At 44.8% G+C, this 22,162-nt stretch overlaps 1 protein-coding gene across 1 annotated transcript in view; it reads left to right on the forward strand.

The window, feature by feature from the left end:
- CAGE1 (cancer antigen 1) overlaps positions 1 to 17,693 on the forward strand; it is a 40,891-nt gene extending 23,198 nt beyond the window's left edge. The window contains exons 8-12 of the mRNA XM_016188233.2: positions 6,547 to 6,617; positions 12,626 to 12,694; positions 15,421 to 15,460; positions 16,358 to 16,461; positions 17,303 to 17,693. Of these exons, the coding sequence (XP_016043719.2) occupies positions 6,547 to 6,617; positions 12,626 to 12,694; positions 15,421 to 15,460; positions 16,358 to 16,461; positions 17,303 to 17,318 (300 nt within the window). The 3' untranslated portion in view covers positions 17,319 to 17,693. The remainder of the gene's footprint in view (positions 1 to 6,546; positions 6,618 to 12,625; positions 12,695 to 15,420; positions 15,461 to 16,357; positions 16,462 to 17,302) is intronic.
- The last annotated feature ends 4,469 nt before the right edge of the window (positions 17,694 to 22,162 follow it).

A 22,162-nucleotide genomic window follows, 5' to 3' on the forward strand; every position in this document is an offset into this window, starting at 1 on the left:
ACATGTCATGGAACTTCCGAAAAGAAATGCCATCTTTGCTGAAGAGTCTATACCTCAGAGAAACCAAACAGCTAGTAAAAAAGAATTGTTCACTAAAGAAAGGAAGCTACTAAAAACAGAAGAAAAAAACAAGAGCAACAAAAGGGGAAAAGCTGGTCTCCAGGAGCCGTGGATTCACGGTGTGGGCACCAACCAAGCCCCAGAAATATCCCTGGAGGCAAAAAAAAAAAAAAAAAAAAAAAAAAAACCACAGAAGAAAAGGTACATTTAAAAAGTCTATTTTCTGTGGCCCAGGAGGTGGCACAGTGTATAAAACGCTTAACTCTCAAGCATGAGGTCCTGAGTTCAAGCCCTGGCAGCACATGTACCAGAGTGATGTCTGGTTCTTTCTCTCTCTCTCCTCCTATCTTTCTCATCAATAAATAAATAAAATCTTTAAAAAAAAATAAAATAAAAAGTCTATTTTCAGGAGTTGAGCGGTAGCGCAGCGGGTTAAGCGCACGTGGTGCAAAGCGCAAGGGCCAGCATAAAGATCCTGGTTCGAGCCCCCGGCTCCCCACCTGCAGGGGAGTCCCTTCACAAGAGGTGAAGCAGGTCTGCAGCTGTCTGTCTTTCTCTCCCCCTCTCTGTCTTCCCCTCCTCTTTACATTTCTCTCTGTCCTATCCGACAACAACGACATCAATAACAATAATAACTACAACAATAAAGCAACAAGGCCAACAAAAGGAAATAAAAATAATTTCAAAAAATTTAAAATAAGATCTATTTTCAGGGGCCAGTGGCATACATATCACCATGTGTAAGGACCCAGGTTCAAGCCCCCCCCACACACACACACCTCTGCAAGGGGCAGCTTCATGAGTGGTGAAGAAGGCATGTAGGTCTCTTGCTTTCTCCTCCTCTCTACCTCCCCTCCCCTCTCAATTTCTCTCTTTCCTGTCAAAGAAAAATGAAGTGAAAAGAAAAAAAAATGGCAGCCAGGAGCCCCAGCGATAAATCTGGTGGCGAGTGGAAGGGAGGGGAGGCGTACAGTGAAGCAGTTCTGCAGGTGTCGCTCCCTCTTTCTATCTCCCCCTCCTCATCCTATTAAATAAATAGAAGCAGAGGGCAGGGGAGGGGCTGGCCACCTGGAGGAGCAGTGGATTCATGCTGGTGCCAAGCCCCAGTGATCACCCTGGTGGCAATAAAAGTAAATACAAATAGGAAAAAGAAAATTTTACTTTCCACTCCTGAATAAATGGGAACTATCAGCAATTAGCATGTTTAAGTCTTTCAGTTCAAGAAGAACAGGAAACTGTTTAGTGAGAGGGACAGACTGACAGAAATCTGAGCCATCTGCTTAATCCCAGCCCTGCTAAAGATGAGCTGGCCAGACCTGTCTCCTGACATGATGCACGAGGGCCAGAAGGCACCAGCTAGGAAGCAGCTTACCCAAACAGCCGGGCGGAAAGCAAGCTTCTAGCCCTACGCACCAGCTGACAGAGAACAAGGGAGAACGGAGGCTGGGGGACCAGCTCAGCTGAAAGAACACAGGGCTGCTGAGGCCCATCCAGTCTGGTCCCTGGAGCCTCCCCTACCCACCCAAAGACACCACGATGGCAGCTGAAATGTGGAGGGTGCCGATAAATAATTAGCATAAGAAAATGAAAGGCGAGAAAGGAAACAAGTTCTATACAGCCCAGAGAGAGAGATCTGTAGCCAGAGGGCGATGACTCAGTGGTAGAGCGGGACGTGCTACCATTAGGCCCTGAGTTTGATCCCTGGCTTTATACATGGCAAGTGATCTTCTGGCAGGAGATGTCTGTCTCTTTTCTCTCTCCCTCTCTCTCTCTCATCTAAACAAGTGAATAAATAAATTATTTTTAAAAATATTTATTTCCTTTTTGCTGCCCTTGTTTTATTGTTGTAGTTATTATTGTTGTTATTATTGATGTCGGTGTTGTTGGTTAGGACAGAGAGAAATGGAGAGAGGAGGGGGAGGCAGAGAGAGGGAAAGACAGACACCTGCAGACCTGCTTCACCGCCTGTGAAGCGACTCCCCTGCAGGTGGGGAGCCGGGGGCTCGAACTGGGATCCTTACACCCGTCCTTGCGCTTTGCGCCATGTGCGCTTAACCTGCTATGGCCCAACTCCCAGATCAATAGCTTTTTTTATAAAAAAGTATTTAGGGAGTCGGGCGGTAGCGCAGTGGGTTAAGCGCACGTGGCGCAAAGCGCAAGGACCAGCATAAAGATCCCGGTTAGAGCCCCCGGCTCCCCACCTGCAGGGGAGTCGCTTCATAGGCGGTGAAGCAGGTCTGCAGGTGTCTATCTTTCTCTCCCCCTCTCTGTCTTCCCCTCCTCTCTCCATTTCTCTCTGTCCTATCCAACAACGACGACAACAGAAATAACCACAACTGTAAAACAACAAGGGCAACAAAGGGGTATAAATAAATAAATAAAGCTAAAAAAAATGTTTAAGTTATTTTATTTATTTATTTATTTCCTTGTTGTTATTATTGATGTTGTTGGATAGGGCAGAGAGAAATGGAGAGAGGAGGGGAAGACAGAGATGGGGAAAGAAAGACAAACACCTACAGACCTGCTTCACCTCTTGTGAAGCGACTCCCCTGCAGGTGGAGAGCTGGAGGCTCAAACCAGGACCCTTAAGCCAGTCGTTGTGCTTTGCGCCACGTGCACTTAGCCTGCTGCGCTACTGCCCGACTCCCATCAGGATCTTTTTTAAAGAGATTCTTCATCCTTAATATGTCAGTAAATTTTTAAAAATTTAATCTGAGGATTTAAAAGAGCTATTACTTTGATCTTAAAAGTCACTATAGAGGGAGTTGGGAGGAGAATACAGGTCCAAAAAGGATGACAGAGGACCTAGTGGGGGTTGTATTGTTATATGGAAAACTGGCAAGTGTTATGCATGTACAAACTATTGTATTTACTGTTGAATGTAAAACATTAATTCCTCAATAAAGAAATTAAAAAAAAAATTTAAAGGCCTGAGGAGACAGCATACGGGTTCTGCAAAAGACGCTCATGCCTGAGGCTCCAAAGTCCCATGTTCAATACCCAGCACCACTGTAAGCCAGAGCTGAGCAGTGCTCTGGTCTTTCTCTATGTATCTCTCTCATTAAAAATAAATAAAATCTCTAGAAAGAAAGGAAGAAATAAGAAAGAAATGTGTTACGAAATCTAAATTGAAAACTAGAAGTGAAGGGCAGGGGTAAATAGCATAATGGTTCTGCAAAGACACTCTCATACCTGTGGCTCCAAAGTCCCAGTTTCAATCCCTGCACACCATCAGTCAAGGCCGAGCAGTGCTCTGGTGTAAGTTAATTAATTAATTGATTGATTGATTGATAATGTTAAAAAAAAAGAAAGAAAACTAGAGAGGTGAAGTTCCTACGTGGCTTGAGTAAAATGTCATGCAGTACATGAAGCTAAAAGTAGAACTCTCTGCTTTGCCACGTGGTGAGGAGGGCAGGAGGGGAAAGGGCCTGGACTTACACAGAGAAGCTGAGAGTGTAAAGAGTGTAAACTCTTTTGCTAAAGAGTGCAAACTTTTTTTTAAATGTTTATTTATTCCATTTTGTTGCCCTTGTTTTATTATTGTAGTTATTACAGTTGTTGTTATTGGTGTCATCGTTGTTGGATAGGACAGAGAGAAATGGAGAGAGGAGGGGAAGACAGAGAGGAGGAGAGAAAGACAGACACCTGTAGACCTGCTTCACTGCCTGTGAAGTGACTCCCCTGCAGCTGGGGAGTTGGGGGCTCGAACCAGGACCCTTATGCAGGTCCCTGTGCTTTGCGCCACACACGCTTAACCCTCCGTGCTACCGCCCAACTCCCAGAGTGCAAACTCTTAACTGCATTAAGAATAAACTGACAGGGACTGAGCTACCAGGACTAAGTCTCTCTAAAAACAGAATCTTCATATCCAATAATAGGAAAGTCTCAAAGTCATTGTGAACCTACTCTGGGAATATTGTAGCCTCTCATCTTTTCCACATGTACGTACAACCTTTCAGCTAGCTCTAAATTCTCTTTGCCTTGGTTCTGTCTGTTAGCTTGAAGTGGTAATATTTGTAGTCCTTAACATAAGTAATGTTTGATAGTGCCCTCATTGATTTATTTATAGAAAAGAGAACGGCCGAGTGGTAGCACACCTGGTTGGGTGCACGTGTTATAATACACAAGGGCCCGGGCTGTGCAAAGACTCTCATGCCTGAGACTCTGAGGCCCCGGGTTCAGTCCCCAGCACCACCATAAGGCAGAGTTGAGTAGTGCTTTGGGGAAAAAAGTAAATAATTAAATAAAATTTTAAAGTAGTTTATACGAGCAAGGACATTTATCAAACCTGAAAATGAATCAAATATATGCAGATGGAAAGATAGTTCCAGGCAGGCAGCCCTAGCACCACACAGAAGAGATGATTCTTTGATGTCTCTCGCTCTCTCTCTCTCTCGCTCTCTCTCTCTCGCTCTCGCTCTCTATCTTTCTGAATGAGAAAATGACCTGGGAGAAATGAAAATCACACATGCACAAGGTCCTGACTCCAGGGGGGAAAAAAAAGAATCAAATAGGTGGAAAACTGAGAAATGTTATGAATATACACACTATTGTATTTCCTGTCGACTGTAAAACATTAATCCCCCAATACAGAAATCTACAAAAATTAAATGTATCTTTTGGTTCTGTACGGGAGGGGAAATGGGGGGTAATGAGAATTTGGAGCTAAAAAATGTTCATGGTCCAAGTTCAAGCCCCTGATCTACACTTACACAGGCAGAAGCTTGGCGAGTGATAGAGCAGTGTGTTGGCATCTCTCCTTCTCTCTCCTTCTCTCCCCCCTCTCCTTCTCTCTCCTTCTCTCCCCCTTTCTATTTCTCAATCTCTTTATAAAAGAAAAAGGAAAGGAAGTTGGGCGGTAGTGCAGCGGGTTAAACGAAGGCGGCGTAAGGATCCCGGTTTGAACCCCGGCTCCCCACCTGCAGGGGAGTCACTTCACAGGCAGTGAAGCAGGTCTGCAGATGTCTGTCTGTCTCTCCCCCTCTCTGTTTTCTTCCCCTCTCTCCATTTCTCTCCAACAATGACGACATCAATAACAACAATTTAAAAAAAATGTCAACTAAGAACGGCCAAGTTGTTTCGTAGGCACCAGTCCTCAGTGAGGTGACTTTACTGGCTAAAAGTAAATAAGCAAACAATGTATTTACCAACAGGCGTTTAACTACTTGCAAAGCTTTTCCATAGATGAATCACAGAAAAGCTAACCTGTCATAATTTCTACTCATCTGTTTAAAGTGCAGTCTAACTAGATTCCTTGACCCACTCACCTAAAGGAAAATCCGGTTCACAAGATTACTGAAATAATAGTTCATTGTTCTCATGTGTTCTTAACATCCAATCATAGCTTTCATAACAGTTTCCGGGTTAGTATTTTTACCACTCTTTCTCCATAGATTGAAAAATTGGGAAATCTTCTAGAGTCAAAAGAAGACTATTGCAACAGACTCATTGAAGAAAATAACAAGTATCAAAGACATTTAGGCAACTTAATAGAGAAGGTACACATTTTCATACAGAAATATTTGTCTTCTAAAAACTATGCCAAGAGGGCAGATAGCATAATGGTTCTGGAAAGAGACTCTCATGCCTGAGGCTCCAAAGACCCAGGTTCAATCCCCCACACCACCATAAGCCAGAGCTGAGCAGTGCTCTCGTTAAAAAAAAGCAAACAAACAAACAAAAAACTATGACAAGTTGTAAAATACTTGAATTTCGGTGGTCCAAAGGACCAGGGACTTGCTATAACGTGCTTACATTAATTCCTTTTATTTCCTGATATTCTAAAATGCCCCCTTGTCCTTTCACTGGAAAAATAGCAAAGAAAATTGTATATGTCTATCTCTCTGCCATTAAAAATTTCAGATCTGAGATTTCAGATTTCAGATCTGACTGTTTTTAGGACAGTTGCATATCTTACCAACTTAGTGCTCTAGTTTACAAAATTTCTAAAGGTATTGACTTTCCCCAAATAGACTACCACCCTTAGTTGACACGTACATATGTATTGAAGAAGGCTGGATTATAATTGACCCTGAGGATAGGAGGCGGCACACATGGTTAAGCGCTCACATTATAGTGGACAAGGATGCAGGTTCAAGCCCCCGGCCCCCACCTACAGGGGGAAAGCTTCACTAGTGGTAAAGCAGGGCTGCAGATATCTCTTTGTTTCTTTCCCTCTGTATCCTCCTCCTTCCCCTCTCAATTTTTCTCTCTTTCTACCCAATAATGAATAAATTAATTTTAAAAATGTAAAAACATTTGACTCTATTTGTATATTTTCTTACACTTCATGTTTTCTACATGGTGAATTGATACATAATAATTCTTTATTTTCTCATTTCAAAATATAAGGAAGACATTTTACCTATTATAAAACTTTAACTGATGTAAATTCTATAGTTCTCCTCTTCTCAGTAGACTTTTTTTTAAACTGAAACTAATTCTAGAATAGACCAGGGAACAATCTACTTGGCTTATTTTTTCAAGGTCTCATCATATGAAGAAATTATCGAGTGCGCTGACCAAAGGCTGGAAATATCCCACTCTCACATTGTACAGTAAGTTGAAGATGCTTGATTTTCAAGTTTGGAAACAATTACCTGTGTATCACTTCACTCTGTGGTTTGCTGAATTCATTTTCTTAGACTCCTGCGAAGAAGGAAGAAGTACAGTTTTATAAGTTAGCACCATTCTTTTTTTCCTCCAGGGTTATTGCTGGGGCTCGGGGCCTGCACCATGAATCCACTGCTCCCGGAGGCCATCTTTTCCCATTTGTTGCCCTTGTTGTTTATCGTTACTGTGATTATTACTGTTGTCATTGCTGTCCTTGTTGTTGGCTAGGACAGAGAGAAATGGAGAGAGGAGGGGAAGACGGGGAGAGAAAGACAGACACCTGCAGACCTGCTTCACCACCTGTGAAGTGACCCCCTGCAGATGGGGAGCTGGGGGCTTGAACCAGGATCCTTATGCCAGTCCTTGTGCTTCACACCACGTGCGCTTAACCTACTGGGCCACCGCCTGGCCCCCTAAGTTATCACCATTCTTCAGTGGTATAGCTCATCTACTTACTGTCAGGACTCCCTAAATAGAGTTGCACGGCCAGATTTTCATTTTCCATTCTCAAAGCCCCCTTTGATTTCAAGGGGGAATACAGGAACATTAGAAAGAAACATACAAAAATGTTAGAGGGTATTAGCACAATATTCAAGTAAAGTAGCCTGGCAGTACTTAGAATTCACTATAAAGTCTTTATTAGCACACTTCAAATGAAACGCCTTGATACAGACACCAGGTGCCAAGGAAAAGTTCTCCTTAGAGTGAGATTCACGGGGTGGGAGATAGCTCACCCATTGAAGCACTGACCTTCTGAGCAGGGTCCTTGGTCCAAGGCCATATCCCTCATGAGAACACCATGAGTGGTGGAGTAGTGCTGTGGTGTCTCTCTTCTCTCTGTATCTGCCCCCCCCCTTCTCAGAAGGAAGTTAGGAAAGAGGAAAGGGAGGAAAAGAGGGAGGGAGGGAGGGAGGAAGGGACAAGGAAGGAAAATTGAAACTTGGCCTTCGGCTGGGGAGACTGTTCAGTGACACATGCGCAAAGTCTGGGCACACTCTCTAAACAGCGCAACAGCAGCAGCAAAGAATGAAATTCAGCTTGAAACCTTCCAAAATTTTGCAGACTTGTCCTACTGATTTATTGCCTTCAGTACTAATATCCAGTTCCTCTAGCCACCCCTGAATTTCATTTTTTTTTAATATTTATTTATTCCCTTTTGTTGCCCTTGTTGTTTTATTGTTGTAGTTATTGTTGTTGATTGTCGTCATTGTTGGATAGGACAGAGAGAAATGGAGAGAGGAGGGGAAGACAGAGAGGGGGAGAGAAAGACAGACACCTGCAGACCTGCTTCACCACCTGTGAAGTGACTCCCCTGCAGGTGGGGAGCCAGGGGCTCGAACCAGGATCTTTATGCTGGTCCTTGCACTTTGCACCACGTGCGCTTAACCTGCTGTGCTACCGCCTGACTCCCTCCCAATTTCATGTATACTGTGCTAGCTCCTGCTGAAAATTTACAAAGATTAGACTTTTTAAATTTATTTTTTATTTAAGGAAGGATAAATTAACAAAACCATAGGGTAGGAGGGGTACAACTCCACACAATTCCCATCACCCAATCTCCATATCCCACCTCCTCCCCTGATAGCTTTCCCATTCTCTGTCCCTCTGGGAGCATGGACCCAGGGTCGTTGTGGGTTGCAGAAGGTGGAAGGTCTGGCTTCTGTAATTGCTTCCCCGCTGAACATGGGCGTTGACTGGTCGGTCCATACTCCCAGTCTGCCTCTCTCTTTCCCTAGTAGGGTGGATCTCTGGGGAAGCAGAGCTCCAGGACGCATTGGTAGGGTCTTCAGTCCAGGGAAGCCTGGCCAGCATCCTGATGGCATCTGGAACCTGGTGATTGAAAAGAGTTAACATACAAATCCAAACAAAATTATTGACCAGTCATGGACCCAAAGCTTGGAATAGTGGAGAGGAAGTGTTAGGGGGATACTCACTGCAAGCTCTAGTGTACTTCTGCTTTCAGGTATATATTTTGCACTAGTTTATACATGTGAACATATGCTCTCTCTCACAGAACCTAGTCTATATCTAGGTTTTGGGACTTTGTTAGAAAGTGATCCACCTGGGATGGAATTAGAGAATACTATGAAAGGAAAGGTCTCACCCAAGTAACGAAGCTGAAGGGTTGTCATTCCACACGTGAAGTCTCTGGACACAGTCTGAGCTGAAGCATGTTGAGGTGGCAATCATTGCGTTGATTGGATTGTGATAGGCAGATGCTATATTATTTGATATGGATTGGGAGAGGCATGTGGGAAAGTGGGCCCTATCCTAAGGTTCCAGGACTGGGGGAAATACAGGCTCTATAGTGGAGATGTGAGGTTCCTGCTGTCTTAATGTATAGTTAATGTTATCATCACAAAATGACAATGTATAGTTAATGTTATCATCACATTAATTGGTAATTGGGTTAACTTTGAAAAGTCCTTTTGTTAGGGTTTGCTGTATAGTATGCAGTATCTTGTATATAGCTGTGCCACTGGTTGCTTCTGATCTACTTGGTCTAGGCTTTTGAAAGAGTCCGCATATCAAATACACAGCCTATATATGAAAAAGACTCAGTCTGTGTTTTAAAAACTTCGAGACATACTATTAATTTTCCCCCTCTCATATTAATTAACTAGTGATTTATATGACTACACTTTACTAGGAGTGTACATAAACACCATTCCCACCACCAAAAGACTGTGACCCATCCCTCCCACCCACTCCCACCCCCCACCGGCCCAGGAAGCCGCATGTCTACCCCTCACCACAGGGTTTTTACTTTGGTGCCCTACTTACAATTTAGTCAGGTCCTGCTTTTAGTTTCCCTTTCAGATCTTCTTCCTCAACTTCTGTTGATGAGTGGGATCATCCCATACTCATCTTTATCTTTCTGACTTAGCTCACTTAACATAATTCCTTCTAGCTCTGTCCAAGATGGGTCAGAGAAGGTGGGTTCATTGTTCTTGATAGCTGTATGGTATTCCATTGTGCATATATACCACAGCTTTCTCAGCCACTCATCTGTTGTTGGGCACTTTTTAAGCAAAAAGTCCAATCTTGCCAACACCTGCCCCCTATAGACAGTATATAGGATCAACTCACCACAAGGTCAAAGACTGTGCATTTGTCTCTCAGAAGGTTTGCGTTTGTTACTCACTACTGCTTCTAAGTAGAATAAACAGTCAGACAATTTTCTCATTTTGCCAGTTTCCCACTCCTTACCACAGCTGTGATACCATCTTCTTGAGAGCTGAGCCCTCTCATCCCTGGATGGAATGTGGGTTTGGACAGAGACAGAGTTTCAGTTCGTTTTTCCTGCTAGGGGCTGCAAGGGAGCCCACTAATATCTCCTTTGCTAGAAGTTATAAAACCTAACACCAGAAAATCTTCAGAGGATCCTCTTAAGTTCTGTGTTTCTTTTGTAACATGAGTACACACTTCCTCACTTTAAAGTAATTTACAGCTTGGAATCATTTTTTATAGTATTTTATTTTATTAGTGATTTAGGACTGATTAACAAGATTTTAAGATAGCAGGGGTCCAGTTCCACACAGTTCCCAACACCAGAGTTCCATATCCCATCCCCTCCATTGGAAGCTTCCCTATTCATTATTCCTCTGGGAGTATGGACCAAAATTCTTTATGGGGTGCAGAAGATGGGAGGTCTGGCTTCTGTAATTGCTTCTTCACTGGACATGGACATTGGCAGGCTGCTCCATACTCCCAGCCTGTTTCTGTCTTTCCCTAGTGAGGTGGGGCTCTGGGGAGGTGACACTTTGGGACATTGGTGAGGTGTCTGTCCAGGGAAGTCAGTATGGCATCATAGCAGCATCAGTAACTTGGTGGCTGAAAGGCAGTAAGATAAAGCAGGACATACTTTCAATAAATAGGAACCCAAAGGTAGGAATAGAGCAGACGAAATTATGGGTCTTCAGGTGGGAAGAAGCTAGGAAGCCTATTTTAGGTAAGTTCCAAGAGACCCATGACTTTAGTGATTTTTTCCTGAGCCTGACTGCTAACATGTGGTGGACAAAAAATATTGTCTGGAGGGAGCCGGGTGGTAGCACAGCAGGCTGAGTGCACATGGTGCAAAAGGCAACTCCCGGTTCGAGCCCCCGGCTCCCCACCTGCAGGGAAGTTGCTTCACAAGCGGTGAAGCAGGTCTGCAGGTGCCTATCTTTCTCTTCCCCTCTCTGTCTTCCCCTCCTCTCTTACTTTCTTTCTGTCCTATCCAACAACAACAACAATGACAAAAATAATAATATCAACAACAACAAGGGCAACAAAATGGAGAAAATTGCCTACAGGAGCAGTGGATTTGTGGTGTAGGCACCAAGGCCCTAGCAATAACCCTGGAGGAAAATATATTTATATATATGGAAGATGGTGTCAGAATTGAGAATAATGCTAGAAATTTGGATTAGCACCAGGTAGCTCCCAAACACGAGGAAGGTATATACATACTGTTAACTATCTTTCCCACTGGTCTGACCTAGGACCCATATATCTATTCATAGTTAGCACACGAGCCAGTCTGGGCTCGCAGTCCATGGTCACAGCTGGGAACATTCTAGGCTGCACTCATTTCAGGACCCGTCTTCCTTGAGTGGTAGAGTAGGCTGGCCCGGCCTCCCTTTAGAAAGTGGGGAGTCCCCACCACTGCTGCTCTACAGTGAGGGCAAGGTCCTAGAGAGGCCCACAGAGGGCTTATGATGCTGTTCCTGATGAAAGTGACCAGTGATGGTGGAGAGAGGGATCTTGAGCAGTTTAGACCCATCATATCTATGTGGGAATCCAAGGATTCCCACCCACATAGACTAGAGCCCCAGATAATGGGTGGCCTGGCAGTGACCAAAAGGGGCATCATTCAAGTGTGCCAGTCTCTTGCCCTCATCCAGCTTTTGTAGGCCGTTCTTTATCTAACGAGGTTAGATTTTCTCCCAGCTGTTAGAATCATTGAGTGTAATTTGTTGTATGCAACACATTATTTCTCAACATTTATCTGTACTTAGAGTATTTTTAAATTTTCCATTGAAGGGAGTCGGGCTGTAGCGCAGCAGGTTAAGCGCAGGTGGCGCAAAGCACAAGGACCGGCATAAGGATCCCGGTTCGAACCCCGGCCCCCCACCTGCAGGGGAGTCGCTTCACAGGCGGTGAAGCAGGTCTGCAGGTGTCTATCTTTCTCTCCTCCTCTCTGTCTTCCCTCTCCATTTCTCTCTGTCCTATCCAACAACAACAACAACAACTACAACAATAAAACAACAAGGGCAACAAAAGGGAATAAATTAAATAAATATTTTTTTAAAAATTTCTATTTAAAATATTTTTAAATAGAAAATATTTTTTAAATATTCTATTTAAAATATTTTTATTTAAATATTTATTTAAATATTTTTATTTATTTAAATATTTTATTTATTTATCTCTCTCCAGCTCTCTCAAATAGAAAGAAAGAAAGAAAGAAAGAAAGAAAGAAAGAAAGAAAGAAAGAAAGAAAGGAAAGAAAATCCCTGCTCAGCTCTGGCTTATGGTGGTGCCAGGGACTGAGCCTGGGACCTCAGAGCCTAGGCATGGAAGTCCTGTAGAGCCACTATATTTCTCCAGCCCTGAGATTCCTTTCTGACATGTTTCCGCTGGGTTTTCATCACATTCTCTCATAGTATTCTCTCCGAATACTATGTACGTGAGAACAGCTGTCTCTCTATAGGTATATTACCACTGACTATCCTTCTTCACTTCTGGAACCCATAAAGGGGGAAAATGGTTAAATCATTTGAATTGCTAGTAAAAAAAAAAGTAAAAGCCCAAACCCCCCTCCCCACATGGGGGCATAGATAAATGGTGTTTAGGATGTTATGTTAGGTGGCTGTTTGAAAATATCTATTCAAATCCTCTCATGTATCTAGCAAAATATTAGTGTGAATAGTCAACTGTAGACATCAGATTCAATTGTTTCTTCCTTCAGTTTGGAAGAGAGAAATAAACATTTGGAAGATTTAATTAGGAGACCCAGAGAGAGAGACAGAAAACTAAGGTAAGTTTGTCCTTTTTTTCTTTAAAGTAACCTTTCTTCTTTTTTCCTTCCTTCCTCCCTTCCTCCCTTCCTCCCTTCCTTTCTTCTTTCTTTCTCCCTCCCCTTATTTCTTTATTACTGGATAGGGACAGAGAGAAATTGAGAGGGAAGCAGGAGATAAAGAAGAGAGTGACACCTACAGCCCTGCTTCACGACTTGTGAAGCTTTCCCCCTGCAGGTGAGGACCAGGGGCTTGAACCTGGGTCTTTGTGTACTGTAGTGTGTGTGCTTAACCAGGTGTGCCATTGCCTGGCTCCAGCTTCTTTTTTTTTTCTAAATAAATAATGGTATCTTTAACATTCAGATTCCTTATCTCAATTTATGATAAATGAGGTAGATGTGCTGTGGTAGTGCTGGTTTTGAAAATAGATAATATTGATTTTGCTGATTTTTTTCATATATATGTATTATTTATCTGTTGAATAGAGACAGAGAGGCATCAAGAGGAGACGGGTAGGTAGAGAGAGAGAGATAAGGAGCAACACCTACAGAACTGCTTCATGAAGTGTTACCCCCTTGCAGGTGGGGATAGGGGCCTTGAACTGGGGTCCTTGTGCATTATAATATGGGCACTCAACCAGGTGTGCCACCATCCTGCCCTCTGGATTTTTTTTAAATGACTATTGGTGGTACCAAGAATGGCATCTGAGACCACTTGCATGCCAGTCCTCTGCACAGCTACTGTGCTATCTCTTGCCCTGAGCTTGATATTGTGAACCCTGGCAACTGCTACTTGACACAAGTTTTGGGTAGGACCTGAGCTGAATAAAGCAAGGCCCTTAGCCTGGTGGCATTTCACAGTTACCATTAAGGGAGATACTACAGAGATTGGGAGCCCAGATTTGTTTTCTTCCAAAACTCTGCTCAGTTCTGTCTTGTGGTGGGTGCTGGGGCTTGAACCTGGGCTTGAACCTGGGAATCTGGAACTTCAGGCATTGAAGTCTTTTACATAACCATTGTGCTGTTTCCCCAGCTCCTATAAGTTTAAGATTTTGTCCATAATAGTTTACTTTGCTATGTATTTTCAAACCAGAGTTTCTTCCTTTCTTTCTCTCTTTCTTTCTTTCTTTCTTTCTTTCTTTTCTTCCTTTCTTCCTTTCTTTTTTACTTATTCCTCCAGGGTTATTGCTGGGCTCGGTGCCTGCACTCTGAATCCACTGCTCCTGGAGGCCATTTTTTCCTCCATTTTTGTTGCCCTTGTTATTATTGTTACTGTCGTTACTGCTGCTGCTGTTGTTGTTGGATAGGACAGGAAGAAATGGAGAGAGGAGGGAAAGACAGAGTGGGAGAGAGAAAGATAAGACACCTGCAGACCTCCTTTACCACTTGTGAAGTGACCCCCTGCAGGTGGGGAGCTGGGGGCTCGAACCGGGATCCTTATCCCAGTCCTTGCGCTTTGCGCCAAATGCGCTTAACCTGCTGCGCCGCCGCCCGGCCCCGAACCAGAGTTTCTTAAAGTTCGTTATTTTAGAGGACTCTTGGGGTTAGATGCTGACAGGTACATACCCACTTTGCAAAGTGATGAACTTTGATCTCTTTGTCCTAATACAGAAGAATGTGATCTGATGTGCTATGCACGCATTATAGATAGTTAACATTGCTATTATTTTTCCAAGATCAGGGCCTTGTACATGCGTGATTGCATCGTTCCAAGGTTGATTTTTTTTTTTTTCATTCAGAGAGAGACAGAAAAAGAGGCACTCCCACATGGTGCCAGGGCTCAAACATTGGCTGTGTGCATACCAAGACTCTACCCGGTGAGCTATGTGCCTTGCCACCGCTACTAATTTATCATTTTAGTCATTTGTTTGTTTGTTTGTTTAAATGAGAGAGTCTGAGAGAAAGAGGCAGAGAGAGACCAGAGCACTGCTCACCTCTGGTGTATGATGGTGCTGGGGATTGAACCTGGGATCACTGATGCCTCAGGCACAAAAGGTTTTTTTTGCTGAACCATTATGTTACCACCGCAGCCCTCTAGAATTTTTATTTATTGGTTGCCACTGCACCAGGCCTTTTCAGATAGAAAGGCAGATGGGGGGGGGGGGGGGGACTGGCTATGTAGTGTAGTGCCTCTGCAGAAAACCCTTCAAAAACCTGAGGCATCAGAGGTCCAGGTTCAAACCCCAGTCCCACCAGAAGCCAGAAGTACGCATGCACCCTGAGGAAAAAAGAAGAGAGAGAGAGAGAGGTGGCGAAGAAAAACACCACAGCAACAAAGCATCTCTGTCTCTGTTTGCCATTCTGTCTTTGTCCTGGTCAAGTTGTGGAGATGGACTCTCATACTTGTGTCTCTGAGGTCCCAGGTTCAATCCCCAGCACCACCGTACTTTGCCTGATGCATGACCACCTTGGAAGAAGCTTTGCTGTTCTGTCTCTGCCTGTCTGAAAAGAGTGAGCTCAGAGTTGTGAAGCCTCAGTGACAACAACAGCCACAGCAAAAGTGACACTAGTTCTATATGTTTATGTAATTGTAGTGGGGGTGTCCCATATATTACAGATTGAAAAGCTTTCTCATAAACCTTGAGTGTCTCATTCTACCCCAAAGGCCAACCAGTTTCCCCTAGAGCAGAAAAATGTTAAATAACCCATACCTGCTTGTTGTTCCTGCTTCACTCCTTTTCACTGCCACCTCCGCCCTTTTTCATTTGTTATTTTCTTTATGTCATGTCCCTTTTCCTTTCCTACAGACCAAGAGGATTAACTAATCATCCAAAGCCCATGACCCTGGTAGGTCACACTGATGACTGTCATAAAGAATGTTTTGGTTTCATCTGTGTTCCGCTAGGCCCACCCCCATGCCCTCCTCCGAGGCCTCTTCTACCTGTAATCACAGCTGCTCTGCTGACTGGAAGCCCGTCCTTTGAAGCTGCCCCTGTCCTGTCCCCTTGACTTCACCCCCCAGCAGCAGCTTAATCCAAGCCTTTGCCTCTGTTCATCTTGTCAGCTAGTCTTCTGTCCTGAGAGGGTGTTTCTGCCTCCAGCTTTGTTCCCCTCCACCCAGGAGGCAGAGTGATCTTCTGGAAGCAAAGCTGAGTGTGTCCTCCCTACCTGGGACTGTCAGTGAGTCTTAGCCACATGGGGATCCAGTCCAATCCAGCTCCCTAGCACGACATTGAAGACCCGCTATATCTAGCCCTTAGCCACCCAGCCCATCTTTCTACTCACTGCTTTCTATTCACTCCCTCTTGTGAGGGACACCAACTATTTTTTTTTCTTTCTTTTTTGTTTATTATTTTTTCCCTTTAGTTGCCCTTCTTGTTTATCGTAGTTGTTATTGTTGTTGTTACTGCTGTTGTTGTTGTTGGATAGGACAGAGAGAAATCAAGAGAGGAGGGGAAGACAGAGAGGGGGAAAGAAAGATAGACACCCACAGACCTGATTCACCGCTTGTGAAGCGACCCCCACTGCAGGTGAGGAGCAGGGGGCTCGAACCGGGATCCTTACACCAGTTCTTGCGCTTCACGCCATGTGCATTTAGCCCACTACTTAACCCACCGCCCCAGCTCCCTAACCACCATTTCTAACCACTTGAAATCCGCAACATATGCCTTGTGCCTTATGTTGTTGCCTGTGCAACTCCCCGTAACAGGATGCTCTCACGCAGTCCTTCTGCCTCCACCACAGACACCCGCCACTCAAACCCCATCTCCTCCAAGAGGTCTTTCTCCCTTGGACACCTTCCTTCCGTGCGCCCACAGTGCACCCGGAGTCCTATTTCATTACATTCTGTGAGTGTAGAGGTGGTCTCGGTCATTTGGGCATCCCCAAGCACCCAGCCCATGATATATACCAAGGCACAGTGGGTACTGGACAGGCTCGGCACCCAGGATGAAGCTGCCAGAGTAATTCCTAATACGAGAGACAGTCGCTGCTGCCCTGCCTCCCCAGGCCTGCCTTGTGCCAGGAACTCTGTGGCTGTGCCCCCTGTGGCTCACCGAGACCGAGACCGCTGCTTTCTGAAAGTCGAGCTATGAAGACACACCAGTACTATAAGTTCTTGGTTACGCTGAGTTGTGAATTATTTAGGTAATTCTGTTCTTTTTCTTGGTGCTGCCAGATAGCTTTTCAAGCCCAGGAAGATTAAACACTTAATCAGCTGTCTTTTTTTTTTTTTTTTTAATAAATCAGGAGTGCTGAGTTGTACCGTCTTTTATTTATTTATTTATTATTGGATAGAGACAGAAATTGAGAGAGAAGGGGGAGGTAGGAAGACAGACAGAGAGACACCCTCAGACCTGCTTCACTGCCTGTGAAGCGACTCCCCTGCAGGTGGGGAGCCGGGGGCTTGAGCAAGGATCCTAACCGGCCCTTGCGCTTAACCCGCTGTGCTACCGCCCGACTCCCTCAGCTTTGTCTTTATCATATTCATCAGTGTGAGAAATGCGGCAGTGTGCAGAAATGTTGAACACAAGCTGCTGGTATTATTCCTGGAGTCCATCTGTCCGCGGGCCTTCCTCATACCCGGTTCCCATACGTAGTCAAGAATTCCCTAAGTCACCATGAATCTACTGTCCTGTAGTTAAATGCCTGTCTTTCCTGAAAACTGAAACATTTTCCTTTCATTTTTAGATACCAGATATTTTAGAAGGCAATAAAAGTGATTTAGATTAAGCAGGATTGAAGGCTAAACGTAAATCATTTTTGCCAGCGACTCCGGGAGCAGAGTTTTCCAGACCCAGCCACACAAATGAAGCGGTGAGACTCATCTCTGTTGTCAGACACTAAATTCCAACAAATGTGATTACTTTTCTCCTAATTTCTTCAGTTGAATAGTCAAATATACTCTACTTTAACATAAACAGATGGCTACAGTGGCTTATTTACTAAATACATGTTTTCATCCTCATAAAACTCCGTAGCCACGTCACCAGACCTTTAATAATACATGGACATGCTCCTGTTTTTTCTGCATATAAACTCCGTGTTTGTCATGTGAACATTAAACACACTTTTCCCTGCAGGTTGTCTTGAAGTGAGCATGCCACCTTTGTCTCATAACTCAAGGGTGTAGAGTCTAAGACAGACCTCCTTTAAGCACTCAAGGACTTCAGATAAATTAGGTGACAGCTTAGCTACATGTCAAGGACACTGCAAAGCCTCAAACAACGGCTGTTATCTACAGCCAGGAGCGGGGAGATCTGAGTGATGCTCTGGACTGATGGAGGGATGCTATTGTTGGGGGCTGGGCGGCGGCACACTGTAGTTAAACCCAGATAGTGTGAGGGAGTCGGGCGGTAGTGCAGTGTGTTAAACGCAGGTGGTGCAAAGCACAAGGACCGGCATAAAGATCCCAGTTCGAGCCCCCAGCTCCCCACCTGCAGGGGGGTCGATTCACAAGCGGTGAAGCAGGTCTGCAGGTGTCTGTCTTTCTCTCCCCCTCTGTCTCCCCTCCTCTCTCTATTTCTCTCCGTCCTAGCCAACAACAATGACATCAATAATAACTACAACAACACTAAAAAAACAAGGGCAACAAAAGAGAAAATAAATAAGCAAATATATATATATTAAAACATTTTAAAAAACACCCAGTTAGTGTGATGCACAAGGACCTGTGCAAGGATCCCAGTTCAAGTCCCCGGCTCCCCACCTACAGGGTGGGGTCACTTCACAAGCGGTGAAGCAGGTCTGCAGGTGTCTGTCTTTCTCTCCCCCCCTCTATTTTCCCCTCCTCTGTCAGTTTCTCTCTGTCCTATCCAACAACAGCAGCAATAACAACAGCAATAACAGCAACAACACCAGTAATGACAACAGTGGAAAACAGATGGCCTCCAGGAGCAGTGGATTCGTAGGGCAGGCACCAAGCCCCAGCAATAACCCTGGAGGCGCGCGCGCGTGCGAGAGAGAGAGAGAGAGAGAGAGAGAGAGAGAGAGAGGGAGATGGCATTGTTCAGGGTGCTAGGGCAAGCAGCGGGTAGAGAAAAGGTGGCTCTGGGCACTGGGCCCATTTTACAGACATGCTCTGTAAAAGGTTTCCTCCCTGGTGGATGAAGAAGCACAGCACACCGGAGACCTGAGATGACCTGCGCATCCTGAACACAAAAGTAGCCTCAGAACCACACTTCCGATGGCAGGAGACAGAGAAACTCCTTAAGAACATTATCCCCCACCTGCAGGGGCGTCACTTCACAGGCGGTGAAGCAGGTCTGCAGGTGTCTGTCTTTCTCTCCTCCTCTCTGTCTTCCCCTCCTCTCTCCATGTCTCTCTGTCCTATCTGACAATGACGACATCAATAACAACAACAATAAAACAACAAGGGCAACAAAAGAGAATAGATAAATAAATAAATAAATAAATAAATAAATATTAAAAAAAGAAAAAACATTATCTGCCGTGGTCCGGGAGCTAGAGCCCTGGATTCTCAAGCATGAGGTCCCCAGTTCAATCCCTGGCAGCACACGTACCAGAGTGATATCTGGTTCTTTCTCTCTCCTCCTATCTTTTTCATTAATAAATAAATTATATATATATATATATATATATACAATCTACCATATTGGGAAATCTTAATGGTCTCTCTCTCAGAGAATTTTTTATATTTATTTATTCCATTTTGTTGCCCTTGTTTTATTGTTGTAGTTATTGTTGTTGATATTGTCGTTGTTGGATAGGACAGAGAGAAATGGAGAGAGGAAGGGAAGACAGAGAGGGGGAGAGAAAGACAGACACCTGCAGGTCACATAGGCTCCTAAGCTGAATATGGGCCCCAGATCACATCAAATCGATGGGGTTTACAGTCAACAATATTGATACTCCTTTCCCATATTAGGGAGCTACTCTCTTCCCTGATCCAGCTTTCTGGTCCTTTTTCCAACCATAACATCATCTCCCCAGACAATAACTTGGATCCACCTGCATATCAGATTTCAGGCTCAGGAAAAAAAAACAAAAACAAAACTAGTAAAGCCACAGGCCCTTTGGAATATAACTGAAATAGGCCTACTAGCTATCTACAAAATGGAGACCCCCCAACTCTTCATCTGCACTATTCCAGCCTTTAGGTCCATGATTGGTTAATAATTTGTTTGGCTTTGCATGTTTAATCTCGTTTCAGCCACCAGGTTCCAGATGCTAACATGATACCTATCAGACTTCCCCGGACAGACGACCCCAACAGTGTGTCCTGGAGCTCTGATTCCCCAGAGTCCTGCCCCACTAGGGAAAGAGAGAGACAGACTGGGAGTATGGATCGACCTGTCAATGCCCCTGTTCAGCGGGGAAGCAATTACAGAAGCCAGACCTGCCACAGTCTACATCCCATAATGACCCTGCGTCCATACTCCCAGAGGGATAAAGAATAGGAAAGCTCTCAGGGGAGGGGATGAGATACAGAGTTTTGGTGGTGGGACTTGTGTGAAGTTGTACCCCTCTTATCTTATGGTTTTTGTCAGTGTTTCCTTTTTATAAATAAAATAATTTTAAAAAAAAAGTAAAAGGGGAAGTGGCTGTGAGTGCCACTAGCATCAGGCCCACAGCTCAGACACCGCTCTGTTGGTACAGGCTAGAGAAACTGCGGAGGCCTGGAACAAGCGTGGGTGGTGGGAACAGAGAGGAGATGTGTGGGTGCGGGACTGCTCCAACGTGCAAGAATGTGGTGATGAACTGGCTGTGGCAGTGCAGAGTCGGGGAAGCCCAGCGGGTTTCTGAGCAGCTGGTGGCAGTTTGGCCAAAGCTGGTGTTCAGGAAAACTGATGATGTGTGCAGGTGGGGGTGGGGAATCTAAGGTACAGGGAGGTGGTTATTAGGCCATTACATCTCCACACAGAGGGAGCCACAAGTAGGGACCACAGAGGAATCAAGGTCTTGGAGAAGGCGAGCGGGACGATGAAGCCCCCAGCATGGGAGTAAGACACCTTCTTCCTCTGCCACTGAGGACAGGGAGTCAGCACTGGCTGGATCAGAAGTGCGTGGAGGAGCTGAGGGCTGGAGGCTCCTCTCTCTCCTTGCAGTCAGAGGCTGGGGAGAGAGAGGGCAAGGCCTGACAGCCTCCTCTTCTGCACAAAGCAATCCTCAGCTCTCACCACAGGAAGTCACAACAAAGTGCAATTTCCACTCCACCTTGTGATTTCAGGATTTTACCTGCTTTTTAAATAATCTTTTTAAAAATAATTTTATTTATTTATTCTTGGATAGAGACAAATTGAGAGGGGAGGGGGGAGTAGAGAGGGAGAGAGAGAGACACCTGCAGCCCTGCTTCACCACTTGTGAAGCTTTCCCCCCTGCAGGTGGGGACCAGGGACTTGAACCTGGGTCCTTGTGCACTGTAATGTGTGCACTTAACCAGGTGCGCCACCACCTGACCCCCAGGATTTTATCTTCTTTCTCCTCTTTCTCTCTAATCCCATTTCCTGGACATAGGCCCATGGCATCTTCCAGAGGACTTCTTTCATCAAACATTTCACTTTTTCATATGTCTGGTTTATTTATCTTGGGTATTTACTTTGGAAAGAGACAGAAATTGAGAAGGAAGGGGAGAGAGGGAGAGAGAGAAACATCTGCAGCCCTGCTTCACCACTGCACGTGGGGATCGGGGGGCTTGAACCCTAGTCCCTGTGCACTATAGTACTGTGTGCACTCTACCTGGTGTGCCACCACCCAGCCCCTCAGATCTCTGGCTTATTCCCTTTTTTTGAAGGCTCCTTGTGTCCATCCTCCCCTTCAAAGAACTCTTTGCTCTCTGCACGGTGAAGAGGATCACACGTCTGCAAGGCTGTCACTGGTGGTCCACAGAGTGCTTTCCCATGTGACCTGTATCAGGGAAGCCCTCTCACAGTGTTTCTGAGAGACAGCTTTCCCTGGCACCCATCTCAAGATGCTGCTCTCCGCTTTACAGACTGCAGGGGCCCATGGAGAAGACAGGTCGCCATATATTTACTACCATTTTACAGACAGAGTCAAGTTCTGACTTCGGAGAGTCATTATGGGGTGGGGGAGAACGGGACGCAGCTCTCAGCCAGGCAGAACTTGTGAGCCCCAAGTTTAGGACAAGGACTCTGCCTCCTTGATCCATGGGCCAGCGTTTTATGGTTCTAGCTGGAAGGCACTCAGGTCTCTCTGTCCTGGGTGTCTGTCCGTCTTTCTTCCCTTAAATTCAGCTCACTACTAAGATCCAGAATAAGCACATTTTTCTCCTGATCCAGCCATGGTGGCTGATTGTCTACACTTCAAATCCCCAGTGAAATCACTCGATAATGACCTACTGACACACTGGAATAGAGGCCCCAGTTTAAGCCTAAACTGAATTATGGTTTTTGTTTGTTTGTTTTGTTTTCCTAATTTGGTGGGACCTTGTTAAGGATCCACTTGTCTTCCTTAAATATTTTTAAATTTACTTTTATTATCTTTATTTATTGGATAGAGACAGCCAGAAATCTAGAGGGAAGGGAGAGATAGAGAGGGAGAGAGACAGAGAGACACCTACAGCCCTGCTTC

The sequence above is a fragment of the Erinaceus europaeus genome, chromosome 4 (genome assembly GCF_950295315.1).
Source record: "Erinaceus europaeus chromosome 4, mEriEur2.1, whole genome shotgun sequence".
In the NCBI taxonomy this organism is placed as follows: domain Eukaryota; kingdom Metazoa; phylum Chordata; class Mammalia; order Eulipotyphla; family Erinaceidae; genus Erinaceus; species Erinaceus europaeus.